The following is a 23676-nucleotide window of genomic DNA, read 5'->3' on the forward strand; positions in this document are numbered from 1 at the left end:
TGATGCCAAGTACATGACACTTTGATGAATGGAGTTTTTCTAAGAACTTTCCTTCCATATCTAATGTTCTGAACAGCCTAAGCTGAGAGAGTCCAGCAGGAAAAGGCAAGAGGAAAGGGGAGGTGTAGGACAGGGATGGTGAAGACTGGAGGACAACAGCTTCTAGCCATCATGAAGGACAAACAAAATTCTAACTAAGGGTGAGATTTGGGGCCTCAGTGAGGAAGTGTTTGAGGGGAAGGGGCCTTCTTCACCCTTTCAGGTGGTATTGCATGTGCAACAGTCTCTCCTGGCTAGGGAATGCCAACGCTGGGGCCGGAGGAGTGGCAGCGAGCCAGAGGCAGGGTAATGTTGGGAGTAAGAGGCCTGTGTGGCTTGGGGAATAATGCCCTTGAGCTCTGTTTAGTGGTGAATAATCTGAGAGGAGGAGCTGATGCACAGAGAGGTGGAAGAAGACAAAAAAGAATATCCTGGCCAATTCCAAGGCTTGATGGTAAATGTTCCATTAACTGGCCCACCAGTCTGCATTCCCATAAGGTACTAGGCCCAGTGCTGAGATGGGAGACATGCCAAGGAGTCTTTTTTGTTTTAAAATAATGCTGTACATACTATTTGATTACCATCTTTTTTTTTTTCCCCCACACTGCTTGGCTTGTGGGATCTTAGTTCCCTGACCAGGGATTGAACCCCTGCCACAGCAGTGAAAGCGCCAAGTTCTAACCACTGGACCACCACGGAATTCCCCCAAGTAGTCTTGACCTTTAAGGAATGTACAGCCCGGTTGGAAAGACAAAACAAGAGAAATAGACTGTTCAGACAGCCATTGGGGGCTTAATGTGCAACAGAGAATGGTAGGGAAAACAGAGAATTGGTAGTTAGGGGACTTGGGTTACGGTCCTAGACCTATTGCTGATGAGTTGTGTATCCTTGGGCAAGTCACTTCCTTTGTTTGAATTTCAAACTTCATCTGTAAAATGGTAGTTCTATAGTTTGTCCTGTGTGAGGAACGAAAGACATAAGAGCAGTGAGTCATCCGTCATTTCACATGAAACTTCTGATTGTTGTTGACCAGCCTTCCCTTTCTCCTTCCTTCCCTGCCCACCTCTCTCCTCCCCTCCTTCCTTCCTTGTCCCAGGATATCAGTGGATTTTTTTTAGATGACCTTTCTAAAAAACCATTGTGGGAAGGGGGATGTCATTTAGAGTAATCATCTGGGGCCTTCAATCCAACTTCCTGTGGGTCACTATGTCTGAGAATTAACCTTGATTCCAGGGAGAAAAGCCAAGCCCCGGGAGAAAGCTCTGTCGGTGGTTCCTGCAGCATGTAAATGAATCTGACTCCCCACTGACATGTCTTCAGAGTCAATGATTAATGGAAGATTCCGAGGGTGTTGCACCCTCAAGCATTTGCCTTCGATTAGAAAATCAGAGTCAGACATCTCTGTCTGAGCATTGACTTTTTTTTTTACAACTTTATTAGAGTATAATTGCTTTACAATGGTGTGTTAGTTTCTGCTTTATAACAAAGTGAATCAGTTATACATATACATATGTTCCCATATCTCTTCCCTCTTGCGTCTCCCTCCCTCGCACACTCCCTATCCCACCCCTCCAGGCGGTCACAAAGCACCGAGCTGATCTCCCTGTGCTATGCGGCTTACCACTAGCTATCTGGCCATCATCAAAAAATCTAGAAACAATAAATGCTGGAGAGGGTGTGGAGAAAAGGGAACACTCTTGCACTGCTGGTGGGAATGTGAATTGGTACAGCCACTATGGAGAACAGTATGGAGGTTCCTTAAAAAGCTACAAATAGAACTACCATATGAGCATTGACTTTTAGTCCTTCTTTATGGCTTTCAAATCTTGCAGTGGAGAATAAGTGAGCTTCTAACCAAACAGAGGGGCTGCCTTTTCCTGAAGCTGGTTCCTGTTTGTCCGTCACCTTGAGCATGATCTTTGAAACTTGAGGAAGGAGTCAGTGACTTGGTTTCGGATCACGGCTCTGCCACAGACGGTTCATGTGACCCCAGGCAAGCCCCTATCTTTTATCTCTGGGCTCTGCTGTTCTCGTTTGTAAAATGATTGGACCAAATGACCTCCGAGGGGCTTGCCGGCCCTGCTATTCTGTGCGAAATATGGGTCTGTGGCCTTCACCTGTGGGTGCCGCCATCAGTGCCCATCACGAGGGCTTCACTTTCACCAGGTGGGCCGGTTTGCGCACACAGAACCTGGTTCTCCCCCATCTGGAGAGCAGCTCCCCACTGTGACTAGAAGATGGCCCCACCCCTTCTCAGAAAAATAGGGCTCCATCTGGCCCAAGATGCTGCTTGGAAAGTGCCACCTCAAAAGAGTTGCTAGGGAATTCCTTGGTGGTCCAGTGGTTAGGACTCCGCGCATTCACTGCCGTGGACCGGGTTCAATCCCTGGCCGGGGAACTAAGATCCCGCAAGCCGTGTGGCGAGGCCTAAATAAATAAATAGAGTTTCTACTCTGTCAAAAATTGTGGGATGTCTGTGCTTTCACCAACCAAAATGGAACCAGGACTTCTATTTCACAACATCTGTCACTGTCTGTTTTCACACACTGTAAGTTTTCCCACTCTGGCGCATTTTGGACAGGTACAAAAATATCTTTTCCCCAGGACTCGGGTCATTCCAGTGCGATACTCAGTTGTAAACTGGAGAAGCAGCCTGTGACTGGGCAGCGGCTGAGAAGGGCACCACTGCTTCCGGAGAAGGTCCTCTTTTACCTTAGAGGGGAAACACGGTTATCCGGTCTCTTATCTACTCAAAATCATTCTTTCTGCTCCAGCACAATCTTTCTGTCTTTGGTGCCCCTTCCTGCACTCACTCCAGCGTGACATGGGATCCTTGTTTGAGGTAGGGAGGTCAGATGGGGAATTAGTGAGTTCGTTTTCCGTTTCCAGTGTTATCACTGTGAGGAAACCAGGCTGGGCCTGGTGCTGTGTATAACGCTCATTTCCACACATGCAGCACAGACGCGTTATCCAGTAATTGTGACTCTTGCAGCCTGAATACCTGCAGAGAAAAAAAAGCTCTCCCAGGAGAAAGGAGGCACGACCCTGCCAGCCCTGGAAATTCTGAATGGCTCCCGGTCTTCACAGTTTAAATGGTAAACGAGGTCTGTTTTCCCCACAAAAGCCAGGGTTTGCGCTTCGTCTCTCTCAGCACCTTACAACAATATTAGAGCTCATTAACATCAACCCGGGACACGAGAAGGGCAGCCTTCATCGATGGGGAAACTTTTCCCTTGTGCTGTTCTGGAAAATAGCACGATGCTGAGAGCAGGCATTTATCCCCACCAGTTCTCCTCTAACGATTTCTCCAAAGCACACCCGAGGTGCCGGCTCAGAATGACCTTAAATGCTATTTGTTGACGGCCTACCATCTGCAAAAGGCCTGTTACTTGAGTCCCTGTCTTTGGGGAAGTCCCTAAAGCAAGGATCCCGAGGGGCTCCAGATTTCTCACAATCTGGAGATGGCAGGGGAGCCAGCTCTCTGGTTTCCTCATCTGTGCGATGGGTAGTGGGGGCCCCCAGCTCTGCCGTGCTCACATCCCATCGCTCTGAGAGGCTCGCAGAAACCACGGACCCAGCCCCTCCTTTCACATCCTGGCATATCCAACCGCCCTCCTCCTGAAACTTCCTGCTCTGGCCAGGCCAGTTGTGCCCTTGGCCTGTAGCTCCTTAGGCTGTGCTCAGTGCCCAGGTCCAAGTGAGGATGTACAACCCAGAGAGAGCACACCAGCTGCAGGCTCAGATACACCTGCCAAAGACCAAATACGGCACCATCAGCCAGGGCGGAGGGCAGGAGTCTGGGCTCAGGAGTCACACGGACCTGACAGACAGTCATTAGCCAGCTTTGTGATTTTAGGAGGACTGGATAACATCTTTTAGCTGAATACCCTAATCTGTACAGCAACAACAGTTATAACAATGACAACAATAGTAACTAACATTTGTGCGGTGCTGGCTTCCAAGCTCGGTTCCAAGAACTTTATATATATCACCCATTTTATCTTCACTGACACCCACGACAAGAGATACCAAGGTCGCTTATCCAAATAGCAAGGCATCAGCCATGGTGGTCCCAGGGGAGGCATTTAGACATTTGTCCCGACTTCCTCCTGTCCCCTGGGGGGGTGAAGTTTACCCCTTTTCACCTCTGCCCGCTCTTTTGGAGGAAGGAAGAAAACCAACCCCTCTCCCTGGCTGCCCCAGATGCCAACCGTCAGGGGATGACAATTTGCCAGGGGGATGCCACATGGAAACACTCAGGAAGCTGAGAAATACCATGTGGGGAGGGAGAAGGCAGGAAGCCTGAGTCTGTTAATCAGTGGCAGAACTGGTCTCCATGGGACATAGATAGATCATACCCCTTCACACTGAAAGGGTTTTTCTCTAAAAGTTCTTTCCACCTCAGAACCACACTGAGTATTAATGATCCGAGACTCACAGAGTAATTTTAGAATGCAGAACATTTCAGGGGGCAGTGTAAGCTGCAAAACTTTTCATGCTGCCAAGCAGTTGCATGGACTCTGGGTGAAGTCTGGTAACTTATGGGTCATAAAGCTTGGAATTTCACATCTTGTTAAAAATCTCATCTTTCTCACTGTTTGCAAAAGTCCTTAGATTTATGTACTTTGGAGCCTACCGGGCTTTGGGAAGGAGGAGAGCTAGATTTCCTTTAAAAAGAAGTAAATATCACCAGGACTTATTGTGTGAAGAGTTCCACGTTGGGTTTGAATTTACAGACATAAGAAATCTTCTTTTCCTCCCTTTCACCAAATAAGAAACCATCATTCTCCTACCTTGTAAAAGAAAGAAAAGAAGAATGGCATAGAAAAACATCCTTCTGTTTAAGGAAATCCCATTTGTGCTTCGTTGAATGTTCCCTCACGATACACACAGGCTAACCTTCAGTTAACCAGAGGGGGGGAAAAACAATTAATTAAGGCATTGATTAAGGTGTTATTTTACATACACAGAACTGCTCCCTTGGGTGAGGTGTGAAGAATAGCAGAAAACTCCCTGCAAGGAGAACTGGATGGCTTATTTGGGGGGTGTGAGAACTTCAGCCTTTTCCGAGTTGGTTTTATGTCCAGTAGATGCTTTTCCTGGAATGCCTGTGTACCACTAAGGACTCTAAGTCAACCCATTCAAAGAGCCAGTGAAAGTCGTGGTTGTCTTATAGATCAGTGGGCTCCCAAGGATTGGTCCTTTTCCCCACCTCTCCTGGGTTGCCCGGGAGAGCCTGGCCTAGTTGTGAGCATCAGCTTGAAGGAGAAAAAGAGAGAAATTCAGCATCCAGATCATTTAGGTCTTCCTAGTGTTGTGAAGACAATCAAGTGATCGTAAGTAATGCACTTTACGTGACTGTAAGGGCTCACTCTTCTCACTAGACCGAACATGACTACTAAGCCACAAGACTGTTTTGACAAATGTACCAAAGACAACACATCTAAATGAGCATCCACCCACTTCAAAGTTGTCCCCTCTTCAAGTCCCACACTTCTTTTTAAAAAAAGTTTTTTAAAGGCCATGAGAATTCACTGTTCTTTTTAAAATTAATTAATTGATTTGTTTTGGCTGCATTGGGTCTTCGTTGCTGCGTGCGGGCTTTCTCTAGCTGTGGCGAGCGGGGGTTACTCTTCATTGCGGTGCGCGGGCTTCTCATTGCGGTGGCTTCTTTTGTGGAGGAGCATGGGCTCTAGGTGCACGGGCTTCAGTAGTTGTGGCACACGGGCTCAGTAGTTGTGGCGCACGGGCTTGGTTGCTCTGCGGCATGTGGGATCTTCGGACCAGGGCTCGAACCCTTGTCCCCTGCATTGGCAGGTGGATTCTTAACCACTGCGCCACCAGGGAAGTCCCAAGTTCCACACTTCTTTTATGAGGCTGTTGCCACTGCTGATCACAGCATTTATGGGACTCCTCTTTGGGGACTGCTGGTATATGAGTCGCACAAGAAAAGCAGTTAAAATGGTAACCCCAGGGCTTGGGGGATCCAATCGCATCAGAGGCATATTTGCCTTTGAATCATTTAACTATACTTTCGTTTCATCTGTGTTCATATATTAATGTTGTTTGATCTGCAAGCCATCCTCCTTGCTTTGACCGAGTTGTTTACGTGCAATGGGAGGACCCGTGCAGTTGGTTTAGACATCACTAACCAAGGAAGGAGACCAGACCTTCGGCATTAACGACCCAACGTCATGTACAGCCCCCCTCCCAAGTCTACTTAGGACCACCAACCACAGTTCTTATTTCTGTACCACTCATCATTACTCCAAGAATAAGATGTGCAAAGGCTGAACTTTAAAAATAAAACACAAAACTAAGCTACAGGTATACCAAAATGTTCAGTCCTATTGATTTGGGCTAAGAATTTGTTTCCTTTCTTAAATTAACTTTTTATTGATCACTCCTATGACCTTAACTTGTACAGTTTTGCTGGTCTTCTTCCATTAAAAAATGGCTTTAATACTTATTTCCACTTTGAGTGGTGCAGGAAAAACCTTATTGTGGCCTTTTGTGAACCAGTGGCCTTAAAGGAAAGTAAATGTTTACAGCATAATCCTCATAACTTTGCTCAGGCCAAGTTCCCTGGGCTTTCCCTGGACAGCAATGGGCATCCTTAGACTTGTTTTGTCATGCTCTTTCCTCTTGGGGTCACTTGTCCACACTCTGGGCACTCCTGGGATCTCTGAGGGACTTTTGATATCTGAAGCCACATGCCTAGGACAGTGGTTCTCATACTCGAGCACACGTCCATCAGAATTTCCCAGAGGGCTTGTTAAAACAGATCGCTAGGCTCCAGCCCCTGAGTTTCTGCTTCAGTGGGTAGACCCAAGAATGTGAATTTCTAACAATTTATGAAGTGATACTGATGATGCTGCTTGATTCTGGGGCCACAATTTGAGAACCACTTCCTTAGCTTGTTCATAGGAGCAGAAGTCCTAGGTTTGTGTCCCAGCAGTAGGATGGGAAGAATCCAGGTTCTAGAGTCAAAGAGAAACTGGTTCGTGTCTGAGCATCCCTACTTTAACTTGTGACACTGGGTCAAATCATATCTGTTAGTCTCAGCTTCTTCATCCTCAAAATGGGAATAATAATATCTGATTCACAGTATTGTTGGGAGTTAATGTGTAAGTGCCAGGCACGAAGGCTCTCAGCTCCTGGCTATGCAGTTGGTGTAAGGAAATGCCTGCTCTCTGCAGTCAGATGCTTCCCCTTCTTGAGGGTCAGTGGGCTCTTCCAGGCACGGTTTATTGTGCCATCCTAGGTAATTAACCGACACAAAGACAGGAGCTACTAAAAATACAGGCCTTCAGCCCAGGAATATGCCTTGCAGTTAGGTTGATTCCCAAGAGCTACTTGCAATTTGTGACTTGTGGGCAAATCTTTGCCTCTCAGGGCCTTGATTTCTTCACCTGTAAAGTGAAGACTTTGATTTAGGTGATTTGCCATCTCAAAGGTTTCTTCTTGCTCTGCCAAGTCTCGAATTCTGTGACTTAGAACTCAGGTACTTATTTCAGAATAATCTCTTTCAATGAAACTGAAAACTGTATGGTTCTTGTTTTTATCCATTTACTTACTCTCAATATCCTTAAACTTCCCAGCCTTCTTTAACATTGGGCTACTACACAGAAAGCCAGGGACAACTGCTAAATATAACTCGATCTCCATAGCTAGAGCGCCTTAAAATGTTCCGGCACAGGTGTAAAATGGTACATCTGTTATTTAATACTGACATCTAGTGGTTTTTCCTTATCAAAGAAAATGATAGGCATTTTCCCATTAGCTCATGGTACGCTCTGCTGCTTCTGCTACAGCCATTCATTCAACAATCTTTTATTAATCACTTATTTTATGTCAAACATTGTGCCAGGCCCAGAGGAGCTCATGTTGATAAATGCTACTCACTCCCTACCCTTCCGGAGCTCATAGTACAAGGGGTGAAGCAGACAAATCACTAGACTATCACAGCCCATGGTGATAAATGCTACAGTAGGAGAATACCAGCACAGAGGAATACCAGGGCAGTTAACTCTGCCCAGGAAGGTCAAGGAAAGTGGAAGAGGCAATCTTTGGAGAGTTGAGCCTTGGAGGTTTCCAGGTAACGTACAAAGGACAGATCGAAGCCCTTCCAAAGAGTAGGCACTCCATATACAAAGGAAAAGGGCCTGTAGGATCTTTGCCTGGGACCAATTTGGAATATTAAGATTACATTTGCATACTTGGAATGTAGCGTATAGAGCAGGGTTTCTCAACCTTGGCACTACTGATAATTAGTCAATAGTCTGCATTGTAGGCTGTTTAGCAGTATCCCTAGACTCAACCCACTAGATGCCAGTAGCACCTGACCCCCAGCAGTGACAACCAAAATGTCTCCAGATATTTCCAAAGGTCCTAGAGTCAGGGAAGGGAAGTGGAGGGGGCGATGCAAAATTACACATGGTTGAGAAAGACTTGTGTAGAGATAAGGCTGGAGAGAAAGAAATGTTGTTGCCAGGTCCCACAAGGCTGTGTCTGGCATGTGGAAGAGCTTGAACTTCGTGTCATAATTGATAGGGAGCCATTAAGAGGTCTTAACTAGGGAGTGGTAGGTCAGATGCATGCCATATGGGGGTGTGGAATGGATGTGAGGCTGGAGACAAGGAGGTGGCCAGGACGCTGATGCAGTGATTGAGTAGAGACGTGATGAGTGCCTAACTCCAGGCAGTGGTAAAAGGATGGATTTGTGAGCTCTTAAGAACTAGAATCAGCAGGACTTAGGGAAAATTCAGACGTTGGAGGTAAGTGAGATAGGGAAGTCAGAGACGGCCTCCAGGTTTCTTGCTTGGACAGCTCTTTCTTCTTTGCTGTTTTTCCACAATTGCTTACCAATGACACATAAAAGTTGGCCTAGACTTGTAGAGGGTGGCAAACCTTTCACTGTGTCCTGCCTTTTGAGAAACCATGGGCATACAAAGGCACCAAACAATGGTCTTTAAATCGACTTGGGTAACTGAGGGGGTCAACTCGGGTAACTGAGGGGGAGTCATGACTGTAAAGATGTGACACCTGGTCATCTTAATGAAGTGACATGGTTGGTCACAAGATATTCCTGTCCAGTCACTACTAACTGAAACATACTAACTGAAACATACTAACTGAAACATACTAACTGAAACAGGCTGAGTGTGATTTTTCTGTGGCTGAGCTTGGCTCACTCGTTTAAAATTAAATCAGACCATTCAGCAGCACCCTTCCGGTTTATGTCAACTCGAAGGGAGATTTCCAGCAGCTATCAAAGATCTGCTCTCACCTGCATCTTGTTCTGTTTTAATCAATGCCTGGATCCAGGCATTGCCAGAAGAAAAGAAGAAGATATGGTGAAGATATTGGGCGATATGATCAGAATCCAGATGCGTTTTGACAGGCTTAGACTTCCTCTACCAAGAAGAAGTTAAACAGGGCCACAAACAAACTGCATCGGTTCTGGACAAAGGAGATTGGGTTTCCAAATGGCCTGTGTGTAAAAGAATGCAAGAAGGTCGTTGACAGCGTGTCAGTGCTGTGGCACGTCTGCCAGAAAGGCTGATGAGGCCACGTGAAGAGAAATGGTGTCAAGAATGAGGGGGGAGATAGACTGTCCCTACTTGTTCCTTGTCAGACTGTGCCTAGAGGGCATGTTCCAATAAAGTGGAATATATTCAGAGGCAAACAAAAGGATAGTGAGGGGACCTGAAGCAGTGGAGAGAACAGTTGAAAACCATATTTAGCATGAAGAAAAGAAACCTCGGGGTACTGGAATGCTGTCTTCAAATACCTGAAGCCACACTTGTGGAATTAAAAACCGATCCTAAGTAAGTCCTCAAGGTCTGAAACTAGCACGTTTTGCTGACAACTCCACATCCGAAGCCCAGATCACTGTCTGAGGCTCTATCTGTCCATTCAGCCAGAGACCTGGGAGGCCTCCTTACCCCTCCTTCTCTCTCTCCCCTATATTCATTTTGTCACTAAGTCTTGTTACTTTGACCTCTTAAATCTCTCTAGTCTGCTCCCTCTTCTTCTGTCTTGTTTTCTATAGTAACCTCAACCCATTTCCCCAATTCCACACACCATATACAGTGATCTTTCTAAAACACAGACCTTATCATGTTACTCCCTTGCCTAAAACCCTTTAAAAAGGCCTCCCTGTTGCCTTCAGAAGTCTAATTCTTTTCTTTTTCCTTTTTGGCCATGCCACGTGGCTTGCGGGATCTTAGTTCCCTGACCAGGGATTGAACCCAGGCCCTCGGCAGTGAAAGCGTGGAGTCCTAACCACCGGACCACCAGGGAATTCCCAGAAATCTAACTTCTTTAATGTGGCATCTGAGGCCTTCCACGACCCGGTCCGTAACTACCTCTCCATCCTCCATTCCGGTCACTGGCCCGTAATTCCCAGTAAGATGTTTCCTGTGCCCTTCCTCCACACACAGCAGGCTAGTTTATGCCTCTGTGCCTTTGCTCATGCTGACCTTTCTGCCTCATACTCCATTCTGCTCTTTTTGCCTCATCTAATTCTTCCTTGTTTTTCAAAATAAAGCTACGGAAACTCTTCCTCTATCATTAGACTAGGCTGAGAATCACTGCAAGGTGCTTTCTTTGTGCCTTGTCCCTGCTCCAGTCATTAATAGCACATTAGAATGGAATGCTCCGCTAGGGGCCCCGAGTCTTAGCCCTCTAGGCATCCCCAGGACCTCTCTCAGTGCCAGGCACACAGGTGCTTGAACAGAACTGAGCTCTGGAAGAGTGCCACCCATGTTTCTGTGCCTATTTGCCTCTCCACTCATTGCGCCATTGGCTTGGGCTTTCATATCCTCAGTTGCTCTGGGTGGGGAGACGGCTTCTCTGACATTTCCCTGACAGCTCTTCACTCAGAATAATGAGCATCCTCGATCCTTTGCCCAACAAAACCTTCCAGGGGTTATTCTCACCTGCCTTCCCACCTCCAACACACTATGCCATTTGGGAGGCCACTGGACAGTCTTGGAGACCCACCCTTCAGCGGATCTTCCTTTTCATCCAGGGGATCTTTTTCCAAGCAGCATCAAGTGTTTCCAGTTGAGGCAGTCTGGCACCCTGGGCCTATCTTCCCTGGAGGAAGGGGGCTGCTGGCAATCACTGACTCTCCAGAGCTATTGGCATCTGAGGAGGGTAGCTCTCATCACTAGCACGTGTGCGTGCACGCGTGTAGACGCCTCTAATTTCTCTGCTGCTGTGATAATCCCTACAGTGTGGAGACCGAGGCTGCGCACCTTGGACGGCTCTCCTCTCATAACGGCACTAGGAGACCTTCATCTGGGAGGAGTCGCGCATCCATAACATGAGAGCGTCTGTGAATGTCTGCCTCTGCCTTCCTGTGCTGCCTCTCTCTCTCTCCACATGGGGATGGTGCTTTGGTCCAGACACTAACCCTGCTGGTTGCCATCTGTCTACTCTGAAGGACAAGGGAGAGATTTTAGGTAGGAGAGCCGCAGGCTTGCACAGGTGTGCACTCTAGAATTTACCAGAAGATGTCACTGTAGGCTTAAACCAGTAAAGCAGAGGACTGTCAGCTGAGCATGAAGGTGACTCCATCATGGGGGTTTAAAACACCCATTTATGATGCATGCCTGGAAAAGCTGGTTGAAAGACTAATCCAAATGTGTCACTGCACTTCATAAATGTCTTTTTTTTTCCAAATAAGCAGACTAATTGCCACAAAGCTATGGCCTCAGGCCTAGCATAAAGGCTTGATAAATCCGTACTGAAGGAATGAATGAATGAATACCAAAGCTAGGAGTGGAAGGGCAGAGCCCATGGGAACAGCAGTCACCTTTGTTGGTCAAGGAGGCTACTGGGGAACAAAAGCTGCTACTCGTTAGCAGTGGGTCTCTACAGAGATGAATTTGAGTGGCACCAGCAAAGTCAGGTCCCAGGAAAAGCACTGAGAGAGGTGAAGGTCATCTTGGCCCCCTCTCCGGCCTTACTCCCCAATGCTTCTCCTGTGCCCCATGCTTGTTTATGCCAGAAAATCATAGAAGGTGATTTTTAAAATTTTCTATAATTTTTGCCAGACACTTAGATTCTCCAGAGTTTTTAATATAATGAGGCATGGCCTTCCCAGTTCCAAACTCTTTCCCCCCTCTTCCCGAGATAGTTCATTAAAGAAGTAATTAAAGGAGTTATGAAGATTCTGCTTTGTGCCTGGTACAAAGCTGAAATGGACGAGATAAGAGTTGGAGAAGAATGCCTAAATCCCCTGCCCTGGAAAACCTAGTTTAAGCAGAAATACAAACAACTGATTGCAATTCAGTATCAAAAGTGTTTTCACAAAGGTTCAAGTGTGGAAGTGACACTGAGGAAGAGGTGATGGCCGGCAGCAAGGGGTGGGATACATTTTCTCAGAGGAGAGATAGTACTTGGACTGGAACTCGAAGGATGCCTAGAATTTTCAGTTAAAGAAGGAAGGTCACGCCAGGCAGAGGAAACACCATGCACAGAACAGGCACACGGGATATAGATCCCAAGGTGCCTTCGTTGCTCAAAGCCCAAGACGTAGGAGGAGAGTCTGCTCAGAGGATATCAGCCACCAGACTCAGAGAACCACCATCCCTCAGATGGGAATGAATAAACTTCAGAGAAGCTGCAAGCCATTCCCCAGGCTTCTTTGCAGAAACTAAATGTTAATATTCAGCGTTTATTGTTGTCTTCCTTCCACGATAGGCCGGCTCATCCACGACCTCGTCCTTTATCCACTGAACCTGAGTGGAAGCTCATTTATTATGAAAGCACAACTGCTGAGTTGCTTTTCCCTGATCACATTATAAGCTGGGATGCTTCTGGGGGGGTGTGTGTGCGGCGGGGTGTGTGTGTGTGTGTGTGCACGTGTGTGCGTGCACCTGCTATGTATGGGTGTGTGTGGGTGTGTGGTTTCAACGTTTCCTAGTCTGCTATTTGAGCAAAGAACTTGATCAGTTTGCAGCTTTAAATTGAAGACAGCCACACAGCAAAGCCTCCACACATGCTGACATCAGGGTGTCCTTTCTGTGGGTAAAGAAAAGGGGCATTTTGGAGCTGATAGAGTTAACTTGCCTCTGCTGGGAATATTAGCACATGAGCAAAGGCTGAAACCAAGGTAGTAGCTTATATATATGCCATTGGCAGCTACCATATCTATTTCAGTCAGTGACTAACCACAATGTCCATTTCTGGAGGTCCCCCGGCTGCGCTGCGTATCTCCACATTCCACTGCCATCACGTAGGAGCCATGATGTTATGACAACAGCCAGAATCAAAAGCATCATATCACACACTCTTTCAATGAAGTTTTGTTCTTTAATAAGATATCCCGATTAGGCTAGATATTAGAAAAATGCTTTTGTGTATTTAGTAAGAAAGATTAGAACTTGAACTCACTTGTCAACTTCGTATCACTTCAGTGAAATCACGTGTTTCCACTGAGTCTCCGTTTCACGATCAGTTAATGGGGGTTTGGGGGTGGGGAGTATGAAATAAATGAGGTCATTGGGAGGACTTTGTCATTGGTTGGAGAGAGAGAAAAGCAGGGAAAGGAGGGGAGGGGAGGGGAGTTTCCGCGGATATAGTGCTTTAGCTGCAGTACCAGTGAATTGGGTGAAAAATGAGCTCTCTGGACTGGCTAGTGGGACTCAGAGAGGGGACGATAGCACAGTTCACAGGACAACTGCCACCAGATCGCCATCATTTCCCTTTTGCCTTCCTTCCTGACCAGTGAACATCACATATGCCATGCACCTCCCGGACTCCACTTATGTCACCTGAATCCCTGACCGTTGGCCTTTGTGCTTTGTCCATAGGAACTTCCACTACATCACCATCCTCCGTGACCCAGTGTCCCGGTACCTGAGTGAGTGGAGGCATGTCCAGAGAGGGGCGACATGGAAAGCGTCCCTACATGTCTGCGATGGAAGGCCCCCAACCTCCGAAGAGCTGCCCAGCTGCTACACTGGAGACGACTGGTCTGGCTGCCCCCTGAAAGAGTTCATGGACTGTCCCTATAACCTAGCCAACAACCGCCAGGTGCGCATGCTTTCTGACCTGACCCTCGTAGGCTGCTACAACCTGTCGGTCATGCCCGAAAAGCAGAGGAACAAGGTCCTCCTGGAAAGCGCCAAATCGAATCTGAAGCACATGGCGTTCTTCGGCCTCACCGAGTTTCAGCGGAAGACCCAGTATCTGTTTGAGAAAACCTTCAACATGAACTTTATTTCGCCGTTTACCCAATATAACACCACTAGGGCCTCTAGCGTAGAGATCAATGAGGAAATCCAAAAGCGTATTGAGGGACTGAATTTTCTGGATATGGAATTGTACAGCTATGCAAAGGATCTCTTTTTGCAAAGGTATCAGTTTATGAGGCAGAAAGAGCATCAGGAAGCTAGGCAGAAGCGTCAGGAACAACGCAAATTTCTGAAGGGAAGGTTCCTTCAGACCCATTTCCAGAGCCAGAGTCAGGGCCAGAGCCAGAATCCGAGTCAGAATCCGAGTCAGACCCCAAACCTAAATGCCAGTCAGAATGTGACTCAGAATCTGATTCAGAATCTGATTCAGAATCTGACTCAGAGCTCGGGTCAGAATCCGAGCCCGAAGGAGAATCGGGAAAGCCAGAAGCAGAGCCCTGGCCAAGAGCAGAGCGATGGCAACACCAGCAATGACACCCATGACTACATAGGCAGTGTAGAGAAATGGCGCTAAATGGCTCCCAAAGGCTTTTGCACACTTCTCCCAAAGCGCCAGTCAAAATAGGGCAAGTCTTCAAACATGAGAGTGTCCAAACACATCCTGCTTCCTTAAGTTTGGAAGTTACAAAAGTTAAGATGTTGCCTTTACAGTTGCCTTTCAATTCAGTGTTCTACTGTGCGTGGGTAAAACAAATTTCAATATGTAATTAAATTGTCTTTTTTTTCTTTTTTGTTTGTGGGGAATTTATAAAATCCAAAAGGCAAACCAGACTCATCAGAAATTGCTGTTTAGATATTTTCAGAAGTTCTTAAATTAGTCATAGAGACAAAATGAAAACATAAAATGTGGCCGTTTAACTTACAGCTAAGAAATGGACTTTACATTATTCATGATACACTGTTGAAACCCAGTCTTGGAAGCAAACATTTTTTTCCAGGGGTAAGCATGAATATAACACAAAAGAAACTAAAATTAAACACGAACCTGTTCATTTTCTTCTGATTTTAACAAGGAATCTATTTTAAAAGAATAAGAACTGATGGTAGAGTTTACCAAACTGTAGAAAATGAAAAACTTCTCTCCCAAACATGGGTAGTTTTATGTAAAAATATTGGCTTTCGAGTAGAACGGGACTCATATCTTGTTATTTCAGAGATGTTTAAAATTTTAAACTTTTTCTGCCTTCTACTATTTAAAGGTTTTAAACAGGGTGTATCTCATATTAAATAAAACACTTTTTCCAAATGGAGTACCAATGCAAAGATCTAATTTCCAGATGATTTCTGGGCACTGTAATTTCAACAATTCTGGACTCTTTTTGGCACTGCTTCTCATTCATTTTAAAGCTTCTCCTAGTTGTGCTCATTCCAAACTAACCCGTTTTAGAATCTTTCTTCATCATCTAAATGGTGTGTTGCTGAATTCATTGTGATAATATAATCCTGGATTAAAGTCGGGACTTTCTTTCTGTAGAATTGTCTTATCAATGTTTGTGTAGTGAGGTCCTTATCAAGAAACTCTTGAACAGGATAATGTGTCTTAAAATATTGCTCAAGTTATTATTCTTGATCAGATAGAATTAAACCTGAATGTGAATGAATTGTTATTTACTTTTTGTGCATTTTTATTGTAATGTTTCCAGTTGGGCTGGCTATTTTCTAGCCCATTAGTTCTTTTTCATGTTGACAGAGTATAGACAATTACAAGAGAAAAAACAAGGCTAGAAGAAGCACTAGGATAGTCAGCATTATTCAGTAACACCAAAAGCTTTACCTCCATACTTTGGGTGAACCGTGTACCAGGTTTTGTTTTGAGAAAACAAAAGGCAGGAGTGTTCTGCATTGAGGTTAAACATCAGAAGCATATGGATTGAAGAAAGTGATTTGGTATTGGAAGTCTGTGCAGAAATACTTTTAGGGTATCAACTGCGAATTGCGCAGGGCACAAGGAAGGATGTAACCCACCGTGCAAGCAGGCATCCTGATTCTGGGCAGTTTCCATTTTACGGGTTTTGCTATCCTTTCATAAGGACTTATGCTAAGCCCCTGGCTGTCAATCAAAAAGGCAACTGGAAGTGGCATTTATGTTTTCACGAGGGACATGCTTAGAAGTGTGACCATAAAGTCACATCTTGTACAATCTGCTCATTTGCATGATCTAGTTTCATCTGTAATAATAAGGCCACAAGCTGGACAAGAAGCTGAGTACTTGGTTAAAAAATAAATGTTCTTGACTCTGCACTTGTATCAGTAGATCTAAATTTTGTTTTGTCCGACAGTATCGCAGTCCTGGGAATCTGAGAACTGGAAAACTGAAAGGAAAAAAATTTTCAAAATCCAAAACATCTTGAAGTCAAACTGTTTTAGAGTGAAACTATTTTGTGTACTTTGTGTTTTTAAACTAATGATTCTGTAGATCACTGTGGTATTTCAATTTTGTTTTGTTTTGATTGATATTGTTTGCTCTTAAAACTGATAGGTACTGCTGGAAAGCAGGTTGAAGCCCGAGCCAGTGGAAAAGCTTGTTACAGAAAAAAATATTTTGTGTTATTGCTGTGGTGTGCATGGTTTGCAGAGATTAAGTGCATTTTCTCTGTCTATACTGATTTATTGTATATAGGGGACGTTATAAATATACATTTTGGTCACCATCATGTAAATCCCATGATTTTGACTGTAAACATCTTTCCAGTGGTGTAGCTTTACAAACCATTCACTGATTTTTGTGTAATTTAACAATAGATATGAAATAAACTTTAAATTACAGGCTCTGAGTAATTTCATGATTTCAAGGTTTGCAGCCACTAGACATTATGACATCACAGAGAGAATTTTCTTTTCTCAAGGAGTTTCTTTTTGTCCTCTCAGCCACCAGGTATGGAAATGAGATGAGCCATTCTAATCTAGTACACCCAAATGGCCTTAATTTTGGGTGCCTCCTTCTGGGAGCCCGCAGTGTGTCCTCCTTTGAATAAAACAAAGTTGTCAATGAAAGACAAAGTTGAGTGTGCATTTTAGTCAGCTTGGGCTGCTATAACGAAATACCATAAACTGGGTGGCTTATCAACAACAGAAACTTATTTCCTACAGTTCTGGAGGCTGAAAGTCTGAGCTCAGGTGGCCAGTATGGTCGGGTTCTGATGAGGGCCCTCTTCTCAGTTGCAGAAGTCTGTCTTCTTGCTGTGTCCTCATATCACAGAAAGTAGCTAGCTAACTCTCTGGCTTTTTCTTATAAGGGCACTAATCCCATTCATGAGGGCTCTGCCCTCATGACCTAATCACCTCCCAAAGACCACACCTCCACATACCATCACACTGGGATTAGAGTTTCAACATATGAATTTGGTGGAGACAAATATTCAGTCCATTATGCTATGCAAATGAAATATGTGAGTGTTTTAATTTAAAAATTATTAAAGGAGATACTCGCACATCTAAGCACATGTTGAAAAGAAAAATAGCACTTTTATTTTTTAATCTATCCCCTCTGTCTAGGATAGACGTTAAAGGTGAGCATTAAAGTATTGGCTTTTAAAGTTATGAAGACAATATGCTCTAATTTTATTCAATGTACATATCTTTCCAAACAAACTTATGGTTAGGACTATGGATGGGGATGATTTGTTCTTGCCCTTTTGAAAAGAGAATTTAGATGTCAGTTCATAGGATTAGAGGGAAGAAAGCTACAAAATTTGGGGGGTTTAACTATACTCAGCCTGCAAGCTATTCATACTTTAAAAATTCTGCCCATCAACTGTTCATTGAGCAATAATCGGGTGGTCAAAGGTCCTGACTGCAAAAGGGTCCCATGGCTTCCCCTTGGGAGGAACTGTGAACAGGAATGTAGAGGTCAAGAACTTGAAATATTTAGGAAATAAAGATTATTTCCCTTTACCCTCCAGGAGGCTACTCTTGGAGAGTACTTACTGAAGTGCGGAAAATGTTGAAAACCTGCCCTATCCTTCTGGACACAGAAGCTGAGCAAAGGGTCTACTGAGGTAGCCCAAAAGAGCCATAAAACATCACAGGACAGGCTTTAGACAACTGCATTCTCCCCATGCCTGAGACACAGAAGAGACCAACATTGTAGTCCAGGCTGGTGATATGCAACTCCCAGCTTTCTTGCCCTGTGCTGAGGAGTACTGCTCTCTTGTCTTCACTAGGGATTAAACCAAGCAAATAAACAAAGCCCAGGTGTTTTCTAAAGAGTCTAACAAGACACAGCTATGCTGACTCCAAATATAACCCCATGGGATTGTGGAATAAGGCAATCCTAATCTCTCAAATGGCCAAAGTGAAGTGAGTTGACAGTTTTAAACATCAAAGGAATTAGATCAAGACCTCAAAAATCCTAAAGTAAATTTATAACACATCAATCAGACCTTCAGAACTAGCCTTTAGAACTGCAGGAGAAAACTATCTTGAGGACAAAGCAAATCAGCTGTTTGTCAGTGCAAGTGACACTGTTTGAGCAGGGGTCCCAAAAGGACAGACCTGGGGCCAAATGTGGCTCTCCACCTGCTTTTGTAAATAACAGTGTATTAGAACACGGCCATGCCCTTTTCTTTGCATATTTCCTCTGGCTGTTCTCATACCCCAGAGGCAGGAGCAGTTGCAACATACATCTAATGGCCCGAAAACCTAAAATATTTATTTTCTCGCCCTTGAGAGAAAAAAAGTGGTCAACCTCTGAGCTAGAGAGCCAATCAAAATTTCCCAAATAGTAAAATCTTGGCAGAGTTTATAATGATTCCAGAGTCAGAGAGAACAGAAGGGTGTGATTCAAACAACACACTTCCCAATAAACCAACAACACACCAACGTTTATGGGGTACCTACTATTATATGAAATGCACCACATTAGGCCTAAGAACAGGGAAGAATCTGATCTTTCCTCAAAGGATTAAGGAAATCTAAACCAAATGCTGTGCCAGAGAGTATAGTTAAAAGCTTAATTCGTTCTTCAGTGTGTGTGTGTGTGTGTGTGTGTGTGTGTGTGTTTGATTACATGGTTGTAAAAACTGCAAATGATATAGAAACATGTAAATAAAAAATGAAATGACCAATTACCTACACAATTCTCACTCCCCCAAAGTAACTAGTATAATTATATGATTTCTTCCAGACCTCCTTGTCCTTTTCACATTCAAATCTAATCCCCCCTTCTCTCTCCCCACACACATATAATATTGATAACAAAAATGAAACCATATAGTTTTCAATGTTACTCAGTTTCCATTTTTTTAAGCTCAACAATGTATCCTGGTTTTCCTTCCAAAATAGGAATATAGTGGATGGTTGACCCTAAGCCCCTAAGCCCCCAAACTGATTACTGCTGATGTTACAGGTTGAGAATGTTGGCTCTGGATCCATACTGCCTGGGTTTGAATCCCAGCCCCACTATTTACCAGGTCTGTGACCTTGGGGAAGTCACTAACCCTTCCATGCCCCAGTTTCCTCCCCTGTAAATGGAGAAAATAATAGCTCCAACTTCAGAGGGTCGTTGTGAGAATTAAATGAGTTCATATTTGTAAAGCACTTAGAACAGTGCCTGACATAAAATAAGCTTAATACGTATTTGATGACACTATCATTATTATTGCTACGAGTTTGAAACCTAGATGTCTGATGGATGCCTGTGTCTTTGATAGCTAAAGACTGACTCTGAGATGAAGAATTGAAAGTGCTGGCAAGAAAATAAGCCAAAAGTAGTATATGTCCTGTTGTGATTAAAAAAAAACTTTTCTAATTAAAAAAAATATATATATATAACAAAGGTTACATAATTAAATGTATAAAAGACCTACCCTAAGGTTTACTTCTGAGTTTTGAATGTAGCCAGTGACAGATCTCCTGAAAGATCTAATCCACAAAGTGCCAAGTGAGTCACCCATACTCCCTCCAGCAGTGAAAATGCATGATGTCCCTGGCTGATTGGGGACCTACTTTAGTGCACTTACCAAAGATGACTCACCAGCAGGCCCCTTCCTTTCCCACCCACCTCCCCACCCAACATTGTCAGAGTATGGGCCTGTCTTCACAGTGAGATCCCAGAGGGCCCCAAAGATCTAGCTGCCTCCCTCACCGGTCTGGGTGGGTGCTTGGAATTCCCACACTCCAAGTCTCTACTCTGGGTGAAAGCAGCCTGTGCAGAAGACCCTATTAAAATGCATCTATGCCACCTAGGAGAGAGGAAGGAGAGTAACCCATTAAAAGCACCTCCTAGTTTATCACGTTAGCAGTCACGAAGGGCCCTCAGGGAAGGGGACACACAAGTCTTGTAAATTCAGGTAGTTCACTTCACTTTTAAAAAAAGAAAAGAAATAGAATAGTTTGCTTCCCTCTCATTTGAATTTTAAAATTTTGATCTTATTGCCTGAAGGGCAGGATAAGGTTCAATAAACCTCATCAAGTCTCACTAAATTGTGTAAATTCTATTCTCATTGTGCCTGGTTAAATCTTGTGACTTCACAAAGCTCAGTAAGATTTACTGATGCCTAACTGGGCCTAAGAAAAGTTTAACAGTTTTTGTGACTTAAAAATACTCTACTGGATTTCATGTGACTTAGGAGGACCTGAAAGGAATTGTCAAGTCTTAGCAGAGAGTGCTTTAACCATAGCTTGATAGGCCCTAATCAGTCAACTGGAGCCCGACCTCACCAGCTTTCTCAAGGAAACACAAGAGAGGTTAATTCAAACACAAGAGTGGTGTTTTCTCTCAGGCCCGAAAAAGGTCTTCTGTCCCTGAAACTAGCTAGAGCAGGACCATGCGTCCATCAAGGGCCTTGGGATTACGTGGCAAAGACTTCGTGAATTTGACCCAAGAGGCAGATTTAGGCTTTGCAAAAGTGAACAGGTAGGAAGGAAGGTTAAGTAAGGGGCCTCAGCACTGACTTGTTAAGATGAACAGGACTTATCAAGAATGAGTTTGACCTAAACAGTCATCAGTAGTTACCCAATGCTCTTCAGCATCCGTCGCTGTTGGAAACATGCTTCCCCCAAACTCCAGGGAACTTGACAAGGCGGTCATTGTTTTGATTTACCAGCGCTCCCACTCAAGGTCAGGTTTCTATGTAACCCACCTGAATGGTCACAATACCTTCTTAACTATTCTCCTGCCCTCAGCCTCTTTCTTGACCACCACACTCATCTTCCTAAAACTGCATCTCAAGACCTAATCCACGGACCTGTGGCCTCAGGAGCTTCCCTGATGTGTTTGTTTAAAGACGCAGATTCCCTGGGCCCCACTGCAGAGGTTCTGAATCAGAATCTCTGGTACAAAGCGAGAGATCCTGCCTTTTTGGGTGAGATTCTAAAATGACCGTAAGGAGATTCTAAGATGCGCAGGTCCATTGGAGAGCTACTGTCCAAAATCGTATGTCTGATCACCGCACTGCCCTTCTCAGAAAGTGCTGGGAGCTCTGCACCGTCCTCAGATGGAAGTCCGCACTCATCAGCTAAATACACAAAGCTCTCTATAATCTGACCCCCACTCTCTGCCCATGCTCATCATTGAATGCCACCTGACTTGAGCTTGAACCTTTGCTTCAGGCTAAAGTTCTTGTCCCAGGCATCGGACTTGCAAAATGAATTTGAATGGAAGTTTTTGAGATATCATAGATTCTAACAGGCTCTATAGAAAATCTTATTTCGGCTGATTGCCATCTTAACAGAGTTTAATGAACCCTAATAAGCCTTGGCTTACTAGCTGTGTGACCTAGGGTAAATGACTTCATCTTTCCGAGCCTAACTTTCCTCATTTCTAAAATTGAAATTATAATAGTACTTACTCCATAGATTTGTGGTAATAATTAAATGAGTTAAAACATGCAAAGCATTTTAGAACAGAATTCTGGTTCTTTGCAGTTTGATTGGATTAATACGGGTAAACATTTCTAGCACTGAAGCAATTTATTATTTTGGACTAATATGTTTTATTCATTCAGAAACTTTTAATGGAACACCTACACTGTGTTTCTTGGTAATGTTTTACATTCTTCCCCCACCCCAACCATTCATTGAATTCTGCTGAGTTACCCAGTAATTGAATTCACTATCACTAAAAGGAAATATTTCCCCAAATCCCTGCAGAAACTAGATTTCTATATATTTTTTTCTTTCTATTTTTCTCTTATTCTCCCCTCATGGGGTCCAGTATTGTATTTTACACCTACTGGGTACTTTGTTGGACATAGTAATATCTGTGTAAATTTGGCAGTTACCTTTTTTGGATAGATAAGAACAATGGCTATCCTCAACAATGCTGGGAATCACTATTTAGCAGATGCGCAAAGTGTACTTGGCTCTGTACTCAGAATTCGCTGTGTGTTGACTCTAGTACAGGCAATGAACACATCAGCCGCGGGCTGTGCATTTTCCGTGATGATCATGATTTCTATTATTCTAATCCATTGTCAGTCCATAAGTTCCAGTTTTTGTCCTGAAAACTATGATTATCTTTAGTATTAGTACTAAATTTTAGCATTACTTCATGCATTTAATTTTAATCCCTGGTTGCATATAACCAACAAAATGATACAGTTGTAAATAAAGCCCACTCAGCGACTATCTTGGAGTGTCGTTCTAAGATCTTTAGTCTGGCATTCAAGGCCTTTCAGGATCTGGCACTTGCCTGTGTTAACACCTGCCCCTCACACTCCAGGCAGCAGCCAAGAGGAGCTATTTGAGTTCTCCCATCATCTCTCATTTCACCTAGAGGCATTTTACACATGCTGTTCTCTCTGCCTTAAATGCTATTCCGTATCCCCCTCACTCTTGCCTTCTCTATCACTGTCGCATGTTCCCCCACCCAATAACGCACACACATAAAGGCACCCTCTTAGCACAGGTAATCTCTGCTCCTCTTTCAGACTCTGCTTCGATGTCACCACTTCTGGCAAGTCTTCCCTGACCCCCTCTACCTGGATTTAGTCATCTCTCTCCTGTGCTCCCCCCAGCCTCCATGTCAACCCCCATCCCAGCACTCATCCCAGAATAGCAAATAGTCTTTTGCATGAATGCATAGGACCTTGTCCTCTTTGATTTATATGCACTTCACAAACTTGATAGGGGTAAGAGTATCTTTAAGAGGTGATGAGTTAAGCTGTCTGAGGCCATTTCTACCATTCATTCTTCTGGTTGCCCATTTCCCTCCTCTGATGGGCTGTGAGCCCCAGGAAAGCATGGGTATGGCCTGTCCCAGTCATTTTCATAGGTCCAGTGCCCTGGTAGTCATTCATTCAACAAATATTTAACCTACTATATGCCCGGGTGTGTGCTCATCTAGGATATTCAGATATAAATGGAAGAGATATGACCGCCCCGCTCTTGGGGAGCTTACAGTCTAGCATTGGAGACTGATACTAATCAAAATAGTTTACAAGTCAATTATTATGCTGGACCATGCTAAATGCCATGAAGGAAATGT

The 23676-nt window shown here is 44.3% G+C and overlaps 1 protein-coding gene across 1 annotated transcript in view; it reads left to right on the forward strand.

The window, feature by feature from the left end:
* Nucleotides 1-17015, forward strand: part of HS6ST2 (heparan sulfate 6-O-sulfotransferase 2) — a 291674-nt gene extending 274659 nt beyond the window's left edge. Inside the window, exon 3 of the mRNA XM_027097544.1 lies at nucleotides 13866-17015. Within this exon, the coding sequence (XP_026953345.1) occupies nucleotides 13866-14763 (898 nt within the window). The 3' untranslated portion in view covers nucleotides 14764-17015. The remainder of the gene's footprint in view (nucleotides 1-13865) is intronic.
* The last annotated feature ends 6661 nt before the right edge of the window (nucleotides 17016-23676 follow it).

The sequence above is a fragment of the Aethalodelphis obliquidens genome, unplaced genomic scaffold, assembly GCF_003676395.1.
Source record: "Aethalodelphis obliquidens isolate GAN/ISIS:26980383/991018 unplaced genomic scaffold, ASM367639v1 scaffold115, whole genome shotgun sequence".
Lineage (NCBI taxonomy): Eukaryota > Metazoa > Chordata > Mammalia > Artiodactyla > Delphinidae > Aethalodelphis > Aethalodelphis obliquidens.